The sequence below is a fragment of the Falco rusticolus genome, chromosome 6 (genome assembly GCF_015220075.1).
Source record: "Falco rusticolus isolate bFalRus1 chromosome 6, bFalRus1.pri, whole genome shotgun sequence".
Classification (NCBI taxonomy): Eukaryota; Metazoa; Chordata; class Aves; order Falconiformes; family Falconidae; genus Falco; species Falco rusticolus.
Genome location: NC_051192.1, coordinates 23,883,030 through 23,903,502, shown reverse-complemented (window position 1 = coordinate 23,903,502; position 20,473 = coordinate 23,883,030). Strand labels below are relative to the sequence as shown.

At 37.2% G+C, this 20,473-nt stretch overlaps 1 protein-coding gene across 7 annotated transcripts in view; it reads left to right on the top strand.

Annotated features, from left to right (window-relative positions):
- The window catches only part of ATG5 (autophagy related 5), an 83,613-nt gene extending 64,748 nt beyond the window's left edge, over positions 1-18,865 (top strand). For all 7 annotated transcript variants that reach the window (XM_037391305.1, XM_037391299.1, XM_037391300.1 and 4 more), the window contains one exon: positions 17,088-18,865. In XM_037391305.1, coding sequence (XP_037247202.1) covers positions 17,088-17,224 — 137 coding nt within the window. In that variant the 3' untranslated portion in view covers positions 17,225-18,865. The remainder of the gene's footprint in view (positions 1-17,087) is intronic.
- Positions 18,866-20,473: the final 1,608 nt, after the last annotated feature.

Below are 20,473 nucleotides of genomic sequence, written 5' to 3'. Positions count from 1 at the left end.
GGATATTTCTTGTGTGGTAAAGTGGAATTGTCAGTGGAATTTCAGCTCCAGAAAACTAGATAGTCTTTAAAAAAAAAAAAATTGGGAGTTATTACTATTTGTGAGAAGATTTAGCGTATTATGGAGGAACAGTCTTAGATGAAGCTTGATATTGCCTGTGGTCTCTTAGACTGTGTAGTTACACTTTCTATGCAGGTAAGGAAGAGAAGGTGTTAAGACCCTGTTGTTGTTTGCAAATACAGCATAAGGTCACATAACTGATATGGTAGAACGTATTACTTCCCAAAACTGCTGAATAACAAAATTAATGATCTATGCTTGAGAGATAGCACTGTGGCTATTTTTCCCTAATGTCTAATAACCTGTCTTACTGAGATTAGGTAGATTAGGCTGCCTGCTTACAGCAAAATGTAGTTTAAAAGATAAATAAAATTGTTATCAATCTGTTTCTGCTAGAGACTTCACTCTGCATTTTCCCAGTTTTTTGCATCTGATGGTAGGTGTTCCTGTTGCCAATTAAGGGGCCTTTGTTTCCAGAATATAGTGACATGTAAACTCTGCATCTCAGAATTCATCAAATTTCAGGGAAAAAAAAGTGTATAATTCACAGCAATTAAAAAAAATAAAATTAGTTTAGTAGACTTTTATGAGGTTCCTGTAAAATAACATCCTAATACTGTAAACAGTTCACTTAGAAATGGTGACTCATCTTATTAGGAGAAGGGGATGAACGCAGTATGATCTTATGTAACTACAGAGCAACAACTGCAAGAGGAAACAGTATTGAGTTCAGCAGAATGCTTTGAAGAGGCAAAGGGTTAAAATGATAGAAAACAGAGTTCTTCTGGGGGAGGGAAGAACTTCTTTCCTCTTCCACACCAGAAATTTAAGACATTGTGCATAATGCAGAGATAAAAATTGGATAATACAGAAGGAAACAGTTTTCTTCCGCTGCTATCATGTCTAAACAATTCTGGATACAATTTTAATTTGCCAGTGTTGTTGAAGTCTTCATAAAACTTGTTTTGATTTTTGTCTCAGGCTTCCTTGAAGACTCAAATGGTAAGCATTTGGACATAATGACGCAAACAGTAGGCTATCAATCAATCCCAGTTTTCACAGCATTGTTGTTCATTCAGAAAAGCTGTGTGAACTGACCTCTTTCTACAGCAGTGTCATTAGTTCTTTCAGAAATAAAACAAGGATCAAAAAGACTTCCAGGATTTTTCTCTTAAGACTTGCTGTACTGAATGATTTTGTAAAATTAGGGATCAACTGTTTTCAATTAACTCTCAGCTTTTTTTAATGCATATTGTATGAGAGACAACATATTAATTGTTTTTGTTCTCCCTCAGTTTTCTAAGCATTGACTTCCAGTAAATTAGTCAAAAAGAAAATTGAATCTAAGTCTAGATTTGCCATGTAGGCTCCTGATGCAAGTGACAAATAGCGCAGTAGAAGGAGGTAAAAGTAAGCAGTGTGGATGTCTTTAAATTGACATGAAATTTAACTGAGCTTGCTCTGTCTGAGGTCAGAAGCAGCTGGACCTGGGGTTTGCCGTGGGAGCTGCACAGAACCGTCCCCGTCCTTGCTGCTCCAGTGGTGAGCAAACTTGGGGAGCTTTTGCTCCCCGTGTTTCACTAGTAAGTCTGACAGCTTGTGCTCTCTGCAGGCTTCTCTGTGCTTTTCAGTGCTGTGGAGGTACGGTGCTGAAATACTTCTCCAGGCCACCTAAATTTAGAAATATAGCCAGCCCTGGTCAGTTTTAGGCAGTTTATTAGCCACACTTCCATGCCACATGGATATGACGGTATTGTGAAGAGTTAGAGGTCTTGTAGTGTGCGGGCATACTAAATAGATGATTAAAAGCTCACCAGTGATACGAATTTTAGTCCACTGTCTCCTCCGTTATGAGAATCATCTTGCACAGCAGAGCTGAACTTCAGACCAGTGCTTAAGCTGTTCCACTCTCCTTGTGTCCCTGACTCAGTGGTGCTCTCCATGTTGGGAGGAGGTCGTCATGTACATCTCCGTTCTGGTGTGAGTCATTATTTGTGCCTGTTACCTTTTTCTAACCCAACCATCTGCTTGGATTATCATTCTACATCTGCCTTTCATACCCCTACCTGCCACAGCTGTTTTTTTTTTAAATTGAAATGAAAAGATTTTTTTTTTCTGTGTGAAAATTGCATGCCTTTTGATTTAGTAATTCTTCTTGATCAAAAGGGGTGGAAGTCCAAAGGTTGGCTTCAGATTATAGAATTGTCATGGCCACCGAATTAATTAATATAGAATTAATTTGGCATGACTACAGAGACAGGTACAAACAATCTGAGCGTTAAGTGTGGCAGCTGTGCTGTTTATATGGCTTGTTTAGAAATGAAAATGGCTAACAAGCTCTTTGCATAATCAGAGGGGGCTTCTGTGTATGCAGAATGTTCTGGCTGGCTTGCTGCTGTCAAAAGAAGAGAAAAAACATGGTGAGAATCTGGGGCTAGTTGTTATCTTTCTGCATAGAATTTCTCAGGAAACAGCAAGCATGACTTAGTTTTAAGGATTTCTGCAACTTTACCTCAATCAACTATACAAGGATTATCCAATTGGTAGCTTGTGAGCCCTCTGCCCCTTTCCTGGTGGCAGATGGGATGAAATTTAAGAAATCCAGATGTTGGACTCTGCATCTAGGACTGAGTAATGCTGGGCCCAGTTGTGAATTGGAGAGGAGTGACTGGAGAGCAGCCCTGCAGAAAGGGATCTGGGTGCTGGTTGGCAGTGGGCTCGATGTGAGGCAGCGATTGCCCTGGCAGCCAAGAGCAAACCCCGGCCTGGGGTGCATCAAACATAACCAGCCAGTCAAAAGAGGCCGTTATCCCACCGTATTCAGCGCTGGTGTGGCCTCACCTTGAGTACTGTGTGGAGTTCTGGGCCCCGCAATTTAAGAAAGATGCGAAGGTCCTTGAGTGCATCCAGTGGAGGGCAACAAAGCTGGAAGGCATGTCCTATGAGGAGCAGCTGAAGACTGTCTAGTTTGGAGAAAAGGAGGCTGAGGGGTGACCTCAGTGCTCTCTACAGCTTCCTGAGGAGAAGTGGAGAGGGAGGTGCTGAGCTCCTCTCCCTGGTATCCAGTGCTAGGACACAGGGGAATGGTTCAAAGCTGCACCAAAGGGGGTTTAGACTGGGCATTAGGAAGCATTTCTTCACTGAGGAGGTGGTCAAGCACTGGAGCAGGCTTCCTAGAGGGGTGGTCCATGTCCCAGGCTTGTCAGTGTTTGAGGCATTTGGACAATGCCATTGAGAACACACTAACTTTTGGCCAGGCAGTTAGACTAGATGATCATTGTAGGTCCCTTCCAACTGAAGTATTCTATTCTATCATTCCTCTTCCATCCAGCAACTTTGCTAGTATCACAAGAGTAACGTGCTTTTTCTTTGAGACTTGGAAGTGGGTTTTGGGCATGCACATGCCTGCACATTTGAAAGACAGAATGTAGGAAGAGGTACAGCAAGTAGGGAAATAATCCTGTTTCTCGGACAAGCCTTTGGAAATTTGTTCAGCTTCAGCTAAATTTGTTCTGTCGACCACCCAATAAGTTTTATTAGTATCAGACTCCAAACTATTCTCTTTAAATTTGTCAGAAGGCCAATGACTTTATTCAAGCACAACAAAGTTTAAGTCTGTTATTAACTAGTAGTAGTATGAAATGGAGAAAGTAAAATCTTCCACAGAGCAAAATAACTCTTTCAAAATTTAGGTTTTTATTCTGTTTGGGAATCACAAGTCGGCACTTCGAAAATTCTCTGCAGAAGAGAGGTGGGATTTTTCATCCTGGAGCAGTCTGCTTCATGGGCTGCAGTAGAGCTGTGCTTCTTGGGAGCATCAGTGTCCTACACTGAAATCCCTGATAGAATGCTCTGATCTAAAAATCTAGGCAGTGAAGAAAACATTGTGGAGAATTCCTAGAAATTGGGCAGGTTTTCTGCCAATACTCAGCCATGCATATGAGTTTTAGGAAGACTGTTGGAATCAAAGCATCTTGATAAAATGTTTTGGGTGTGGTGAGTTTTCAGTTTTAAAAAGAGTATCTTTTTGTGTTTTAGGAGGAGACCTCAGGTTCTTTATGCACTGTATGGCCATTGCAGTGTGTTCCCACAGGATTTATCACTTAGACAATAGATGAGTGAAGAGAGACAAAAAGGAAGGAGAAATTAGAGACGCAGAGGGGTGATGTGGCTTGCGCCCGGTCACGCTGAGGTCAGTAGCAGAGTTAAGAACTGGATTTTTTGAATCCTGATCTAAATCAGTCTATCTCACCCCAAGGAGATCACAGAGGTTACTCGGTATGACTGAGCCAGCAAAAACTTCACAGAAAAAACCCAAAACAAACCTTTCTTCTAGTTTCTCATATATCCTTGCTCACAAAAACAAGCATGTCAGCAAACAGCTCAAGTACACAAAGTATATAGACTTACAGGATATTTTTTATAGTTAGTTTCATAGAAAATGTGAGAATGTTTCAATGTTATTTTTTTTCAGTAGAGGTCGTCATTCTGTTAATGTTCATATGCTGTATAATCACTGCTGCCTTTAGTGCTGTAACTGGAGACTTTAGTGGAGAAGACAGGAGAAACCTCTGTGAAGATTCCCAGTGTGAAGTTCTGAACCAGGACACTGCCACTGCCATGCACAACTAGATTTAGACACTGTGGTGTCATTGTTTTTATTTATACTAGTAAACAAAAGAGGGCTAGAACATGTGTTGTTTGTGCAGTAGGACTATTACCAGTTCTCTGGCATAATTTTGGTCTGGGCTAATTAATACTCTCCCAGAAAATTTGAGCAGCGTTCATGGATTAACAGTCTGGGGACTGTTCTCAGTGAGCAATATGGAGGGGGACATAATTTAACTGAGTAGGTGTGAGCTGTTCTCTGACACTTGCCCTGAGGTCCCAAGAGTGGGTCCTGGTCCATTTTGTGTGCTACATCTATACCTTTAAATTAGGTATATGTACTGTATCGGGAGAGGGAACTGAATAAAATCATTCCAGTCTTCCTTGCTTCTCTTTTGCAGTTTTGTTTTATTCTGCCTTGATGCATATAGGTATAACCTGATTTTTCCCAGGAGATAAACATTTTACAGGGCTAAAAGGGAAACCTGCACAACTAAAGGACCTACACAAAATAATTAGGAGAAAAGTAGCAGCTTTACCAATAACGTAAAGCACAGAAATCCACTAATAAATGTTACTTACTGTGTCCTACTCTAAGGATTTAGAAGCACAGGTTAGCAGTAATTGTCTTCTTGAATACCTAACTTTCAATCAGAGATTTTGATAACTTCGCATTCAGTGGATTAATTGTACTTTCCATCTTATTTGGCATCTGTAGTAATTTTGAGAATATTTGTAAGAAAATAGTGATTAAACTTTTCCTTATGTTGAAGCCAAAGTCTTATGCAGTGGCTTGGCATGTGCACGTTGGTGCTGTAATCATTGAAGATTTGAATCTCTTGTGCTCTTTGCCCTTTTTCCTGATATATCATCACCACACTTAAAATGGCAAAATGCAGTGGGTGTCTACACTTTGGGTAACTTCACTAATTCCAGGATCTTAATGCAAACTCTTACTCGCTGGCAATTTAAGCAAAGAAGGCAGATGTATGGACCAGATACACAAATAGATGCCATTCTGCCACTTGTGATGTTAGGGATCAGTATCCTCAGAGGGAAGGGTGGCTACAAAGCCAGCTGTCTTTAAAATTGCAAACTAATGCAGTAAAATTAGCTGTAAGTCATTTCAGAGCTATGTACCAGCAGTGTTTTGGCCACATAGCTGACGATTTCTAGTAATGCTGCTAACTAATTAATGATACTAACTTAGCAAATTCTGTTTGCAAATGCCATATGTATGTGTTACAAATCTTACAGATCTACTGTTCCGCTGTAAAGTGAAAAAATACTTTCTGAACTCTAAAAAAAAAAAATAAAAATCTTAAGTTGCTAGTCAGACTCTAAAAATAAAGATTATATGATAATTTATCATCTTTGAAGCTAACTCCTGATATTTTGGAATGGAAAAATTAAGTTGAACTTTTGATGAAAATTCACTTCCAACCTTGACTCTGAACAGGTAGCTGTTTCGCAGGGATGGGGAGTTCTTTATTTATATTTTAAGTTACTGGTCTGTGTAAAGAGCCCTTCAGGTATACCATTACTTCTTTTTCCCCTCTTTCATTAATTTTTCAAGACTAAATTTTTAAATTTTACTGTGCTAAAAGATCTCTGAATACTTTGATCTGCTAGTTGTTCAAAAGAACTTACAGTACATGTACAGAAAAATAGATTTCATGCATGTAAACTCTATTGCCTGCTCATTAAAGAATTTATTTTTCAATGAGTAGGGGCCCGGAAGAGCTAATGTAAGTATTTTAGCAAGGGTTTGTATTTCTCTGATAAACAGCACTCCCCTTCTGTTTGTGATCACAGGATGAAAGCTCTCTAAGCTTGTATATGTACATTTTTACTGCTACATCATGTAGTGTGCTCTTAAGATTGAGATCTCGTTCCCCAGGAAGCATTTCTGTCTAAGATTAATTGCCCTTTTAAAATCAGTGTTTGATGTATTCCTTTGGCTATATCCTGACTCACTTTAACCTTCTTTGACCTGACCCCACTGACTATTACCGCTACGGCTGAAGCAGAAATCCTTCAGCTTGATGTATGCAGTACAGACTTGAGCCTGTGGTTTTTCACATCAATGGATTCAATTAGCAGAGTTTTTACTAATCAGCTTAGCAGAGGTTGAAGAATTTGTCAGACATGGAACAAAACTGTCCATACTTTGGAGTTAATTGAATAGCTCATCTCTGTTTTCATGTATAGTTTGCTTGCGAAGTTGTTTACTTCCAGCAACATTATGATGATATTTAACAAAGCAGCCTTTAAAAAAAGGCGAAACCAGTTTATTTTTCTCCAGTTAGACAGGGGAAGGTACAAAACATGAAATAGCAACCATTAAGTCTTTGATCTGTATATGCTACTTATCACTTTTCAGGCAAATGTTTTTAAACTATAATTATGCCTGAATGTCTACTTTTGAATTTGATTTATTAAACTGGGCAGGCAGACTAACAATTAGCATTGTGGATTGATGAAAACAAGTAAATTTGCTGGTCTTTCCTGTATTGACAATGATTATGCAGCAACAGTAATCCTTCTTTGCTTTGCCTTGCTGGGAATAGCTCATAATTTGATTATCTGAGAAGTTCATTATAAAAGATGGACGGCCATTAGAATGAAAGAATATTTGCAGGCATGATGTGAATTATAGTAACTTCAAAATGAAGTAAAATAGAGATTGAAAGTTCAAGAATGCTATTAAAAACCTTTAAAAGTGTATGAATGTGCATATGCATAGGGAACATAAAATACGATTGCATAGAGAATTTTCTATTTAATTGGCATAATTTTAAAAACAATAACATAAAAGTTCTCATGAACAATTAGTAACAAGAGGTCTTTTACAGCAAATTAATTTGCTTTATGCCGGTCTTCATAGAGAAAAATCTTCATCAAATCTTTCATTTTTTCCAAGAGCCATATTTGATCATATTTAGCTCCCTAACTGTATACAGAGCTAACCTTTAATTTCTGAAGGTCAGTTGTATAAAGTTTAGAGGGAAGGAAAACCTCATCTCTAATTAAGGGCATGGTGCATGGAAGGGTTAACTTACTGTAAGTCAAGATGCCTGCTGTTTAAAAAAGCTGCACAACTTCTAAAAGTGATTTAGCTCTCCCTCATCAATGGAAAACATACCATGGGTGAGTTGGGCTCAATTTGTCATGTGTTCAAGTGCTTACCTTTTAATGCACACCTTGCCTGTTCCTTGTATATATAAATGTGTTGTGTGCTTACTTGTTCCATGGACCAGCAGCATGATTTGCATTGAACTTTGCCACGCTGTTCACATGTGCAAACACATTACAGAAAATCACAAACTTCAGTTGCAAACCCCGGTCTTTTATAAACTAGCACAGGTTTATTGCTGGTTCGGGGCTGAGGTTAAGGCACTGATGCTAAGGAAGAAGAAGTTTAAGAATATTTCCTGAGTTTGGTCTTATAAAATGTTTCTTGGGGTGATTTTTTCCTGCCTGAAGCTAGATGTTTGATGGGAAGTATCTCAGGCTCAGTCATTGTAAGGTCTTCTAAAACCTTGTAACTACTAAAATGTTAGATCTTTAAGAAAGGTATTTCAGGCTTCTGTCAAATTAGTTTGGGACTTATTACAACAACCCCATTTAAAAACTTTTATTAAATATACAAAAATAAAAATTAAAACCAACAGAGTTTAAGTAAAACTTTCATTTCCATCCTCTATCAACTTTTCCATTGAGCTGCATGAATTCTTTTACAGAAGGAAAAATCCCCTTGGTTGCTTAGATGGCATTACTGTCAGTCTTAACTGGTTGGGACTGCATGGAGGATTGTTGAAAATAGTCTGCTCAGGCAACCTGGACTCTTGAGGCTAAATTTGCTTTCTCTAAAAACTTCTTCAATTAATAGAAAAAAGTTTTCTATTGTCTACGTACTTTCTGGCTGCTGTGAGATTAGAAGTGTAACCCAAGTTCTCGTAAGCTGTTCCAAAGGGTTATAAACTGGTGCTTGTGGTGATTAGTTTAATCCACATTTTTTTGTTATGTTTCAGAAATGTGCATATCTGACCTGAGGATAGACTTGAGGTAGAAGATGACAGGAAATAACAAGAGAGGGAAAATTGCGTGGAGAAGGAAAAGATTAATAGGGGTGATGCCAAGAATTTGATTTTTATCTCAGTATTTAATGATGCTTAACATAGGTTATAATGTTGTGTATTCATCTACTTTTGTTCTGGGGATAGAGAAAGCTAGGACTGTGTTGCAATATAATCCAGGGAATCTAATCATACTAAGAACTGTAACAAAGGAACTTTTTTTCTCTCCTTGAAGTCACAAACATTTAAACTCAAGTGGGAGATGTTTATGCCATGAGAAGATCATGTAGAGATCAGCCAACTGGCCTGTGTCAAAACCACATAAAGAAATACAGCAGTAATTAAAGCTAAATCAGTGAATGTGGACTTCATGGCAGTGTTGCAATGGAGGAATGCTTGAGATATGTTGCCTGGAGCTGGGCTTTTGCAGTCAAGTATTCTGCAAGAAGAGTTCACTGAGTTTGGTACAGGTCTAGTTCAACCGTAGCATTTTGGACCAAGAAGCAGTAGTTCTTGTGATGGGCAAGATGACATCAAAGCGCTGCAGGGGTGAAATTGGGACACTTAGTATGAATGAAAAACATTTAGGGTGGAGAGAAACTGATGTTTTGAGCTGTTTATTTTAGAGAATAATTAAAAAAAAATTAGGAATTAGAAAAGGTAGACTAAGCACTGCTATTATCTGTACGGAGTCAATAAACCTATTAGAAATGAACATTCCTTTTAAAAGTTTTTTGAACAAAATACAAAGTTGTGGATTTTATTTACTGTTAGATGTCTTTGATGCCAGGAACTTGCCATAGTTAAAAGCTCTCTGGGGTGTCTGTGTAGATATCAAATATATCCAAAGCTGAGAACATACATTTAGGAAAACTGTGACCTTCAGTTTGAGCAATAGAACTCATGTTACTACCAATGTTTGAAATGACAGATACTCTCTTGTTGCTGCCGGTTCACCAGATCTATCTGATTGGTGATTTATATTTGTATTGGGTAGTTGAACTGTATCCAGGAACTGAAATTCTTAGGCTCTAAACCACATCTTATGTTTGGAACAATGTTTATTCCAGATACAGAATCATTTTGAGGAAAAAGACTTGTTCTGAATGATGCATTGACCATGTATTTCTGTGTGCAAGTTCTTCCCCTGAAATCGGCATCAGTGGCTTTCCCCAGGGCTGGTGGGATATGTAGGCAGGAAGGAAAAGCCAGTCCTGTGCTTTCGTGTCATGTGTCAGCCTCTTGAGTTTTTTGAGGTCAGAGGAACCTTTTGTTGTGGCTAGGCTATTTTAGAGTCAGCTTTGCAAAATTTTTTGTATGTTCTTGCTTTTTGTCAGAGGATATTGAATAGCATATCTTGCTGATTGTGATCCAATGTATCATCTGAATATATTAAACTGATAATTATTCCAAACTAGGGGAGAGGAAGGGAGTAAGGATTTTGGTAGTTTATGTGCCATTAGTGAGCCATATGTTAAGATCGCTATGGAAAATGAGTAAGTTCTAAGAGCCTGCTACTGTGACAAGCAGGGTCCTTTTTACAACAGGGTGGAATTCACAGAAAAGTAAGGAAAGCCTGGGATATGGTAGCTGAAATAGGCTAGTGTGAAGCTTCTGAAAACTCATACTAAGACTTTATTCATATTTAAACTATTTTAACTGAAAAAAAGCCCCTGCTTAGTAGAAGGTATGGTAACCTTAGACCTTGAAGCTATCATTTCTTAACTATGAAATATTTTTATCATTAAGGAGTACTGAAACGTTCACTGTCTGAAGTACTTGTGCTAAGCATATTCAAAGAGCAAGTAATCATTTGGCCAAGAGATTTGACCAAGTTCAACTTTTTGTTTGTATATGCTTCCTATAAAGTTGCGTAGGTATTGAGCACCTGTTAGTACCCAGCTGAGTAGGTAAAATGTGTTTAAAATACAAGTTTGTTTTTCTATTTGAGGCCATTCTACTGACATCATCATTGCTGTGGAATCTGAATATCTCACTATATTTCTGTACTTCGGTTGCTATTATGCATACACGGGCCAGAAACTTATTGTGGAAATGTTCCAGTTAAATTTGAGTTTATGAATGGAAAAAACCTGAAATAATGTTTTGACTTCTAATTATTTTTTTTAAAGATTCTTAAGAAAAACAAAGCATAGATAGATAGATATAATATATATATATATAGAGAGAGAGCATATATAGGGATGGGTTGAATTCTTTCTTTAGCTAAGCTTGCTCACTGAGCAAATAAATATTTTGCCATAAATTGAAAGAAGATATGATATCTGGTTAATGCAAATATTACAAAAGTGATACGAATATGTTGATAAATACCCCTTAGCTTAATTTCTTTGAAGTTTATGGGAATTTTATCAGCACATGTGACTCCTGTAGTACACACAAACGAAAATAATTGTGAAGCTTGTTTTGTTGTAAACAGTATCCAGTCATTGTAAATTTTAACATCAGACATGAGAGCAGTTTTCAGTTCTGGACTGTTGAAGACCTAAATGCTATTCATCAGTTTCAGCGCTAGCATTTGCAAGATTCCTGTATCAAATTGAACCATTACTGACAATATTGAGGTTTTGGATTTTTTAGAGATGTTACCTTCTTGAATGTACTTCACTTTTTGCACTTTTATTAAGTGCTTGTTTGCTTATTTTCTACTACTGGTGCAGAAGTCACTCAAGTACTACTACTTTAGACTGAGGCTTGTGTGGTGCTGTCTGTTCTCTGGATGTCCTAGAATATCTAATGTGAGATGCCTAGAGAGGGGAAGGATAACTTAACCACTGTCCAGTTCTTTCTTACCATCTGTGGTTACCACTTTAGAACATGATTTTTGAATTTGCTTGCTAATATAGTGTAGACTTTTGTAAATAATTGCACATAGTTTCATATGTGTGATCCTCTGTGCTTGACCAGAATTGTAGCTTTCAAGAAGGAAAATTTCACCTTTGCTTGCTAGAGGCTTAGCCCCACCCAGCTTTGTCTTTAGGCTTTAAAAATTGAATCAGCAGCACCTGTCAGTAACAAACTTAGTGGCTGCATCTATGCATGAAGCATATTACTGAAAGCTATGTATCTGTATGCAATTTCCTAAGAGAGCCTAAAGAAGTAGACGACTGACTTCCTGGGGAAGATGTCTATTCAGATTCAGAGATGTCCAGGGCCCTATCTGCTATTCAGAGATGTCCAGGGCCCTAGCTGCTGAGCACATGCTGTCACGTGTACTGTGGCTGCTTCACCATTACATGCACCTAAAGGCCTGTTGTCCTGCCTGGTAATCTGAGGAGCAGGAGAGGTGGAAAGGAAAGGAGCCCCACCACAGTCACAAAAGAAGAACTCTGCTCCTTATAACACTGGCCCAAGGTGAGTTTTCCTACAGTGTGGTACGACCTGTCATCAGGAATGCCTTTAGTATCACCTAATCCAGAGTATAATATATCGTGTATTCTAAAGGTAAGCAAGCAAATGTTTATGGCTCACTTCAGAGCTGAAAAAGCTGGAAACTAGTTCTATTACATTATTAATAAAGGCTGCTTCTCCGTGACACTTTCTGGATTTACACCTCACACTTTTTAGTATCCTTGTCCAATATAGCCCTGTGGCCGTGTATCATGCAAAAAGTGCATTGTTTGCCTCTAGTTTGGAGCACAAACTTCTGTTTCCCTTTTTAGGGTTTTAAAGCCGATTTTGTATGTGGCGCTGCCCTCAGTAAGAAGCTGTGGTTTCTGCGTTGTCCATTTTGATGGTTACAGGCAGGTTCTGGGACTTGCTTTGCAGAGGACTTGCATGTGGAGGATTCTAACTGTACTACTCCAGGAACATTTTTGCTAAATCCTGACTATCTTGTATTGTCTGTCAATGAAAGAATTTAAGCCAGCTAAATTGCCCTGACAGGTGATTGCTAGAGGCAGCAAATCAAAAGGGAGGTTTTTCATCCCACTAAAGAATTTTAAGTGGTGCATCACAGATCTAGTCTGACTGGAGAAGCTGATCTTGTGTAGGTGAAAGGGAGAATGTCTCTGCAGCATTGGTGAGCATTGTGGTGGTAATCTGAGTGAAAAATGGCTGAAATACATACCTTTGCCAGAAGTAGTGCCTTCTCACTATTTTGCTCTTAGGCACTTGAACCTGTCTCAAAAACATTTTCTTTTCCCTACATCTTTATTTCTTCCTTTCTAAATGAAAAGACAGTTCAGTAGAAAAATTGATTTAGATTGCATTAGGGGTATGTGTAACAATCTGAATTTATGCTGAATATGCTAATTCTTTTGTTTCCTAATATTGAGTGATTTCCTTTGCAAGCAGTAACTTACACAGCTAAAGGAAACAGAAAAACTTCCCATGTGATACCATGACATTGCACATCTTCCTACCTTCTCTGAAGACTACAGATCTCCTCTTCTTTGTTCCTTCTCTGTGTCTCACTGATTCTTGAACATTGAGGATTTTTAGAGGAAGCTTGGGATTAGCAGTACCAAATGTAGTATTTAGGGCATTCTCCTTAAAGAAGGGAGAGTGGAGTCAAACTGCCTAAGGTTGAGGAGGGCTTTGAGCCACTGCCTCGAGGACTGTCGAGATGCAACGGCCGCTATCTCTTCCGTCCAGCAGATGCTTATCTGCAGAAGTCCTTTGTCAATACTTTCTTTGGCTGGATCAGATGGTTTCCTGATCAGGAATACCGAGGCATCTTATAGACAATAGAGAATCAGAATAGAGAAGGTTTAAGCAGAAGTCTTCTTAAACCTTCACTTCAGAGCTGCTTGTTTCTCTGTTTTCTGTGCAGAGTTGGAAAACTGTTCTGACTTTACATGGTATGATTTACTAGCCTGGGTCGGGCACCTGCTTTAAGTGTTGCAGCCTTTGAGTTAGTATCTAAATTAAGTGGTCTCAAAAATGCCATAGTATACAGCATGTAAGCATAGTTATCTACCTTCTGGAGATTGAATATTGTTAAGGTTTACCAAAAAGTTTTATAATCTGTTTTATAATCTTATCACTTGCCACTAGTGACTTTGGGGGGCTATAATGCCTGTTCATGGCTTTCCACAAGTAAAGCAAAGACAATTTAATCCTGGGACAACCACTCTGATAGGAGATGACAGCTTAACTGATTTTGAGGCTTTTTTTGTAAATTTCAGTAATACAAAAATATGCTGATTTTAAGTAAATAGTTACTATGTACACACATTATAAAAAAAATTCCTATGAAATGTCTATGGCTATGCTTTTATTTTTTGATATTTCCACTTCATCTTACTGAGACTAATTTGCAACAAAGTAAAAGAAACCATCTTCGATCATACAATATCTAACATGTAACTCTGTTCTATTGTGATTTTAAAAGGGGGAAAAAAAAAAAGTCAGAGAGGTGAAATTTTGAACTTCTTGGTTTAAGGAAATCCTGGGGATTTTTAACTACATTGCTGAATATCGTAAAATGGATATTGACAGTAATGATATCAGGTCTAGACCCCATGCACTACAAATGGGCAGAGTTATTTGCCCTAATTTTTATAGGCTTGGTCCAATGGCATGAATGGCATTCATCATCTTTGTAATTAAATCATTTAAATCTTACACCACTCATTTAAATATATGTTGTGTTTAGCAACTTGTACACTTCTACAGAGGTATTTGTTCAGTCTAAAAAGACTGTTATCATAGAATACAGGGTGGGGAAGAAGAGAACAGCACTTGGTGTGTCAAGATACATACAAAATAAGCTACAACCGTTAAGACTGAACAGTAATGGAAGGAAAAATACTCTGTAAATCTACTGTTATCAGTAAACCAGGTAGATGAAGCTTTCATAGCTTGCAAATCATCCAGAACCCAGATCACAGTAGGTAATGGTGGATAAGAATTAGAAAGCTGTTGAGAAAACACGAATAATTTCCAGAAATTTTTTTGGCGTATTTGCTGTTGACAGCCTTTCTGCTACATAAAGCAGAGGAGCCATCTATAGGAGAGAGACTCTGTATGTGATTCAAAATGGGAAAGTTACTGAAAACATGAAAGTTGAAGAAAGTTTGAGTACATGTGACTTAAGTGAGAGTTTATTGTCCTTAGTAACAAAAGGAGGGAAGAATGCTGAAGTAAAAACAATGGATTTTGTGAAAGAAAGCTACAGTAAATACAGAATTGGTAGATAAGATCTCTTTAGTCAAGCCTCAAGGGGGAAAGGAATTAAGCTTTGTTAGCGATAATACTAAAGCACAAACAATGCTAATGCAGAGATTTAGATTTTAATTAAACTGTAAATTCTTCATTGACCTCTGAGACTTTCTCGGTTTGCTGAGGAACAGAATAAAAGATTTGTATGAGAAAGGGATAAAGTGGGGTAGGGAGCAGGGAATGGCAACACCCAGATTAACTGCATTTCATTTTTAAGCAATCGGCATCAAAGTACCGCGCATATGCACACACATCCAATACTGTTCTATCATACAGTAAAAGAAGAGCCAAATAAAGTGTTTATCATTTATAAGCTTTTCCTCCAATGACAAGAAAATTATACTGGTGTTCTAAAGCTTTTAATCTATTTTTTTGTGCAAGTTTTTGCCAAGTCAGCTATATATAGGTGGCTAGCACACTACTAATGCCAAAACAGCATTCTGCCATCTGTCTGTGTATGCAAATTAGTTGTTTCTGAAAATTAAATTATATTATAAAATGCAAAAAAAATGCCACCGACTCTGCAGCAAATTTTGGGAATAGCATAGATAGAGTTTAATTTGAAAGTGTTAAAGTAACTCCCAAATATATGTATTTTATACTGAGAATATTTGCTGTTCCCTGACTTCTCTGTAAAATCTTGGTTTCTGAGATTTTTCTTTTGGAGCTTACAGTCTTGACAGTTGGACTGGTAACGTTTCAGCCCGGTAAATGCCTGCTTTGGTTGGAAATATCAGAAGTTTATTTTTAAATGACATACTGCGTTCTTCTAACCTATTTGGAATAAAACCAGAAAACAGCAATTGTTTATGCTTGATTTAGTGTGGTAATGTGTATACTGTGCCATGTAGAGACTGAAGCTTTATATATTTAATCAAGAGTTTGTGCAGAATGTGTTACCATATATAACTAACGTGTAAGGTTTTTTTTTAGGCAAACATAACTGTTTACTTTGCAGGAAGAATTATTACTAGCATAGTCAACACCGTATTCAAGTATGATTCCTCCTAGTCTAATTTAGCCTGTGCTGGCATAGATACCTGGTTGTAATACAAATTTCTTCAGGCAGCTGTCAAATCATTTTGGTTACCAAGCAAATAAGTTTTTTTTATCTATGTTATAAAATAGGAATTGTGCTGCAATTGGGGAAGCAGAATGAAAGAGCCAGTAATGGTACCTTTACTTGTAGATTCTGCTTTCTTCCAGCGAACTTGAGGGGGAGCATAAAATGTCAGTTAGAGAAGGCAGTGATATTTTTGAGCAATGTAGATTTCGCTGTGGTAGGTCCATGTGAGAATGCCAGACTATAGTATAAAAACAGTAAAAGGTCACTGCCTACTTTTTTTTTTTTTTCTCCCCTAACCATTATTTGGAGCATATTTCAGATGTTCTTCTCATCTCAAGGCTCTGAAATAAATTTTCATTTTTGGGGTTTTTTTTAGTTCATTTCTTGACAGTTATGTCAGTTGCTTTAGCTGGTTCCCATCATTTGAATCAAAGGATCAAAGTACTTGCATCCTCCGGGACAAGTATAAATAAAAAGAATTGAAATATTCTTAGAAAATATTCTTGTCATACTGGGAATCATTTGTGAACTTAACTTTTCCAAGAGATGAAACTAAGTGAGAAAAAGCTGGTGCCAACTCAGCCTCTGAGTTACCTCTGAAATATTGCTAGTGACTTAATCTTAGCGAAACAAAATTACTTCAGGAATATTTATGTATTACATGTAGTCCAGCTCTTTCAAGAGATGACAGTATTAAGAACAGAGTTTTATTAGTATGTTTTAGGAAGCTCAACATCTTAAGCATGATCTGTGTAAAATTCATATGGCTTATAGCTGGGTGAGAAGGATATGCCTTAAATGTGTTGATACCAAGCTGTGATCACTGTAGGAAAAAAAACGCTTGCAACTAATAAAGAAGAACGGCATTTTCATTGTTTCATTTTAACCCTTTTTTTTTTTTTTCCCTTGGAATTAGTTTCTGGTTTGGATGATAGTAATCTCAGCTTTCTCCATACCAATATTTCCTGCTTTTCATTCTGTTAAATGTTAAACTCTTAACACCAATTAAATCTACCGTAAATGAAGTAAATGTTTAATATTTCTGTGAACTTTGGTATACTAGTGGTTTCTCTTTTTCTTTGAATTAGATGGAGAGCAGAAGACTCAAGTGATGATTCATGGAATTGAGCCAATGCTGGAAACACCCATACAGTGGCTAAGTGAACATATGAGCTATCCAGATAATTTTCTCCACATTAGTATCATTCCCCGACCTACTGATTGAAACTAAGCTGTATGGGTATGAGGATCGTTCTCAAGCTGGAATTATAAGGGCATGTCAACTTGCTTCTGTCAGTCTTGACAGAGGCAGCATGACCAGAAAAAAAAAAAAAACAACAAAAAAAACGAAATAAAACAAGAAGTCCTCACTGCTGCAAGCCAAACAGGAAGAGAAGATCCTATCATCAGATAAGGGCAATTGGGCTGATCTTATTTTGCATCACCACTGCTTTTCTTCACCGCTGTAATTAAATCAGTTGCGATATGAAAGAATTTACAGGACCTCTGCAAGTCTGCTGTTTTCTTGTAAAACATAATGAAGCTGAAACTGTCAGCTGAAGAGCAAATGGAAATATGCCACTTGATTGTATTTCTGATTAACAAATAAACAGGGCTGTTTCCTAAAGCACTAGTGTTTCAACTTTGAGAGTGGAAACTTCGGCTTAATTTTCTAGAAAGTTAGACACTGAGAGATTCAGTTACCAATAGCTTTTTGTAAAAGATCAAATTACTGTAAACGCCTCTCTCCTTAATGAGAAGTTCATGTTTACAGTATGTGTATTGGTATGCAAATGATCTTTTAACTTTGATAACAAGCAGTGAGAGATTTTAAAGTAAACCCATGAGCATGTTTTGTCATTTAAAAACATGCACAATTTAATAATTTACAAATACTTTTGATTTGTATACTGTCACTGAATACTCCAGTATGTTTATTATTCAAACTAGTTTTCATAGACAAGCAATGATGTAGGATAATTTGTCTCAGGATTTATCATGGCATTTCTTTGTTCCTCATCTGAATTTTTTTCCTGTAAGAATATTTTCTTAATTTAGTTTTAAAAGTTCCAAAAAAATAAGTAAATGGATGTTGCAAACAGTTGTATCCTGCTGTTTATTCCCTTAGACTAGAAAACATTTAAATTGTGGAATGATGAACAGATGTATTGCTTTTTAATAATTCTGAATTTTGGAAAGCTAAGGCTTTTCCAAACTAATACTTCCTTACATCTGAGTTTAGTTTTCTACTGTGGTCCCTGAACAATTAGTCTGAAATTTGGAAGCTTCTAATCTCATCACACAGATTTTTCCTTAGTTTAGCAGCTGTATTTTTAGGTTATTGGATCACTTTGGTTTCTAAATGTTTGTTACCATTGCAGCTGCTGCTAGGACTCTACCATTTTTTGTGTGTTATGTTGAATTCATCAAACGGTGTGCTATATTGCTTTGTCTGCAGTTTGTGGCTGTTTGTGACACAAGACTATGTTTATAGTAGACATATTGTCAAGTATATCAAATATAAAGAAAGCATGATATTTTTCTTTCAGAAATAGTAACTGTTGAAGTTCCTACTCAAGGTCTTGGTTTGCACATGTCCCAGTAACTCCCAGCACTGTTCCCGTTCTTTTCCATGCTCCCTTTGTGGTAGGATACTTGCCTGTATCTGAAAAAGAAGAAAATGAAAATCAATCAAACAAAAGCCTCTTCAAAGTGTAAGAGGGGAAGGATCTCCTTGGGTGAGGATAGAAGGGCAGAAAAAGCCAGTAGATAAATTAGGTAGTGTTTTAAATGTAAATGAAGAAATAGAATTAAGGAAATGGAAGGGAAAAGATAACAGTGAAATAAACCTATGCTGTATTCTGTGGCTCATGAAGAATTTTTAAAACAAAACAAACCATGCTGATCATGTTCATGCAGAATTGAAATATAATACTCTTACAGTGGGATGATTTGGTCGAGTTATTCTAATTTCCAGTTCTGTTTGGAATTTTTGTTGCAGTGTTGGATTGACATTTATAAACTTTCTTAGGCAGACATATCTAAATATTCTGGAGAATTGCAAAGTCCTGCCAATGGATAAATCAAATATTTTGTAGTGTCTTTGTATTTTTTTTAAAAAAAGGTCTTTTGTAGGGATAATTCTTCCATTAATCAGGATAAGAGGTAGTACATTTAAAAAACTGTAGAGGTTGTGTTTCCTTTGATTAAGGTAAGATGGAGTAAATCACTGACTATTTTAGTATATTCTACACCAGCATTTTAAATATACAGCTGTCTTCTCATGGCCCATATTTGCTAGTAAATCCAACTTTTAAGGCCTAGCATGGAACAAAGGAATAGCTTGGCTTGAAAACATACTCCTTCCTCTTATTTTAACTATTTAAACTTTATTAAAAAATAAACCAAAGTTTGAGTCTGTCTTTATTTGCAGCTAAATAAGCATCTTTGTCATGAAGTGATGAAAACAATTAATACTTAATAAGTAGGAACTTCTTAAAGAGCTGGTTGGGTGATGTATCTAAACAAAAGCACATCATCACAAAAATGAAGTTGTGTCTTTACCTGATCTAAATCACATTTTTGTAGTTTCTTTTACTTTGTGAATAACAATAGGAACAGAAGGTGTGTTGTGGCTTAAACAGTTTTCTTCACTGTGAAATACTGTAACTTCAGGAAAAAACAGATTTGGTCTAAGTTGGTTAGAATCTAACATAGTGCTCACTAAACTGATTTCAAATAATACGGAAGAGTGTCAAATATATACAAGCACTCTTACATTTAGAATTTAAGTGTATCTGGTGAACACGTTAAATTATAGTTTAAAAAAGAGCAGAATATAGAGCTTGTTGTATTTCATGATGTTTGGTAATGGCTGCCTCCATATTTGGCTGTTCAGTGAAGGAAGAGTGAATTTTCCAATTATTCCTTTGATACCACTGGCTGTCACTCAGCCTGCTGTTAGCACATAAGGCAATGCCTTTTCATTAAGTGCTAGAAATTTATTTTAGTTTTAAATTATTTTCCATTAATACCTGGTCAGGAGGGGGAGGAGCACCCTAAATGCAACAAGGACTAGTAACCCTGAAGGATGTAGGACAGGAGATGTTGAACTGAATATACAGAGTGGGCACAGAAGGATTTCTGCTGGGAAATACATGCATATGTATGGGAAGCTCATACAACGGTAAGTTACACTGCTAAAGCACCTCTAATCCAGGGTTCCTATTATATACAGAAAATGGGGAGGGGGGACTTGTTTGCCTGCCCAGGCAGATGTTTTCACATGGAATGTTTGTGGGGGCCGAGGGGAGGGAGTTTGAATATCTAGTTGTGGAAAGGAAAGATGAAGCTAGTGTAGATACTGTGCTGCCTTAGTGGCAGAAATGCAGATACTGCTGAATTTGTGTATCAATATGATTGGGAAATCTTGTAGGAATGTGAAGAAATACTAATCTTGAGGACAGATCAGGCA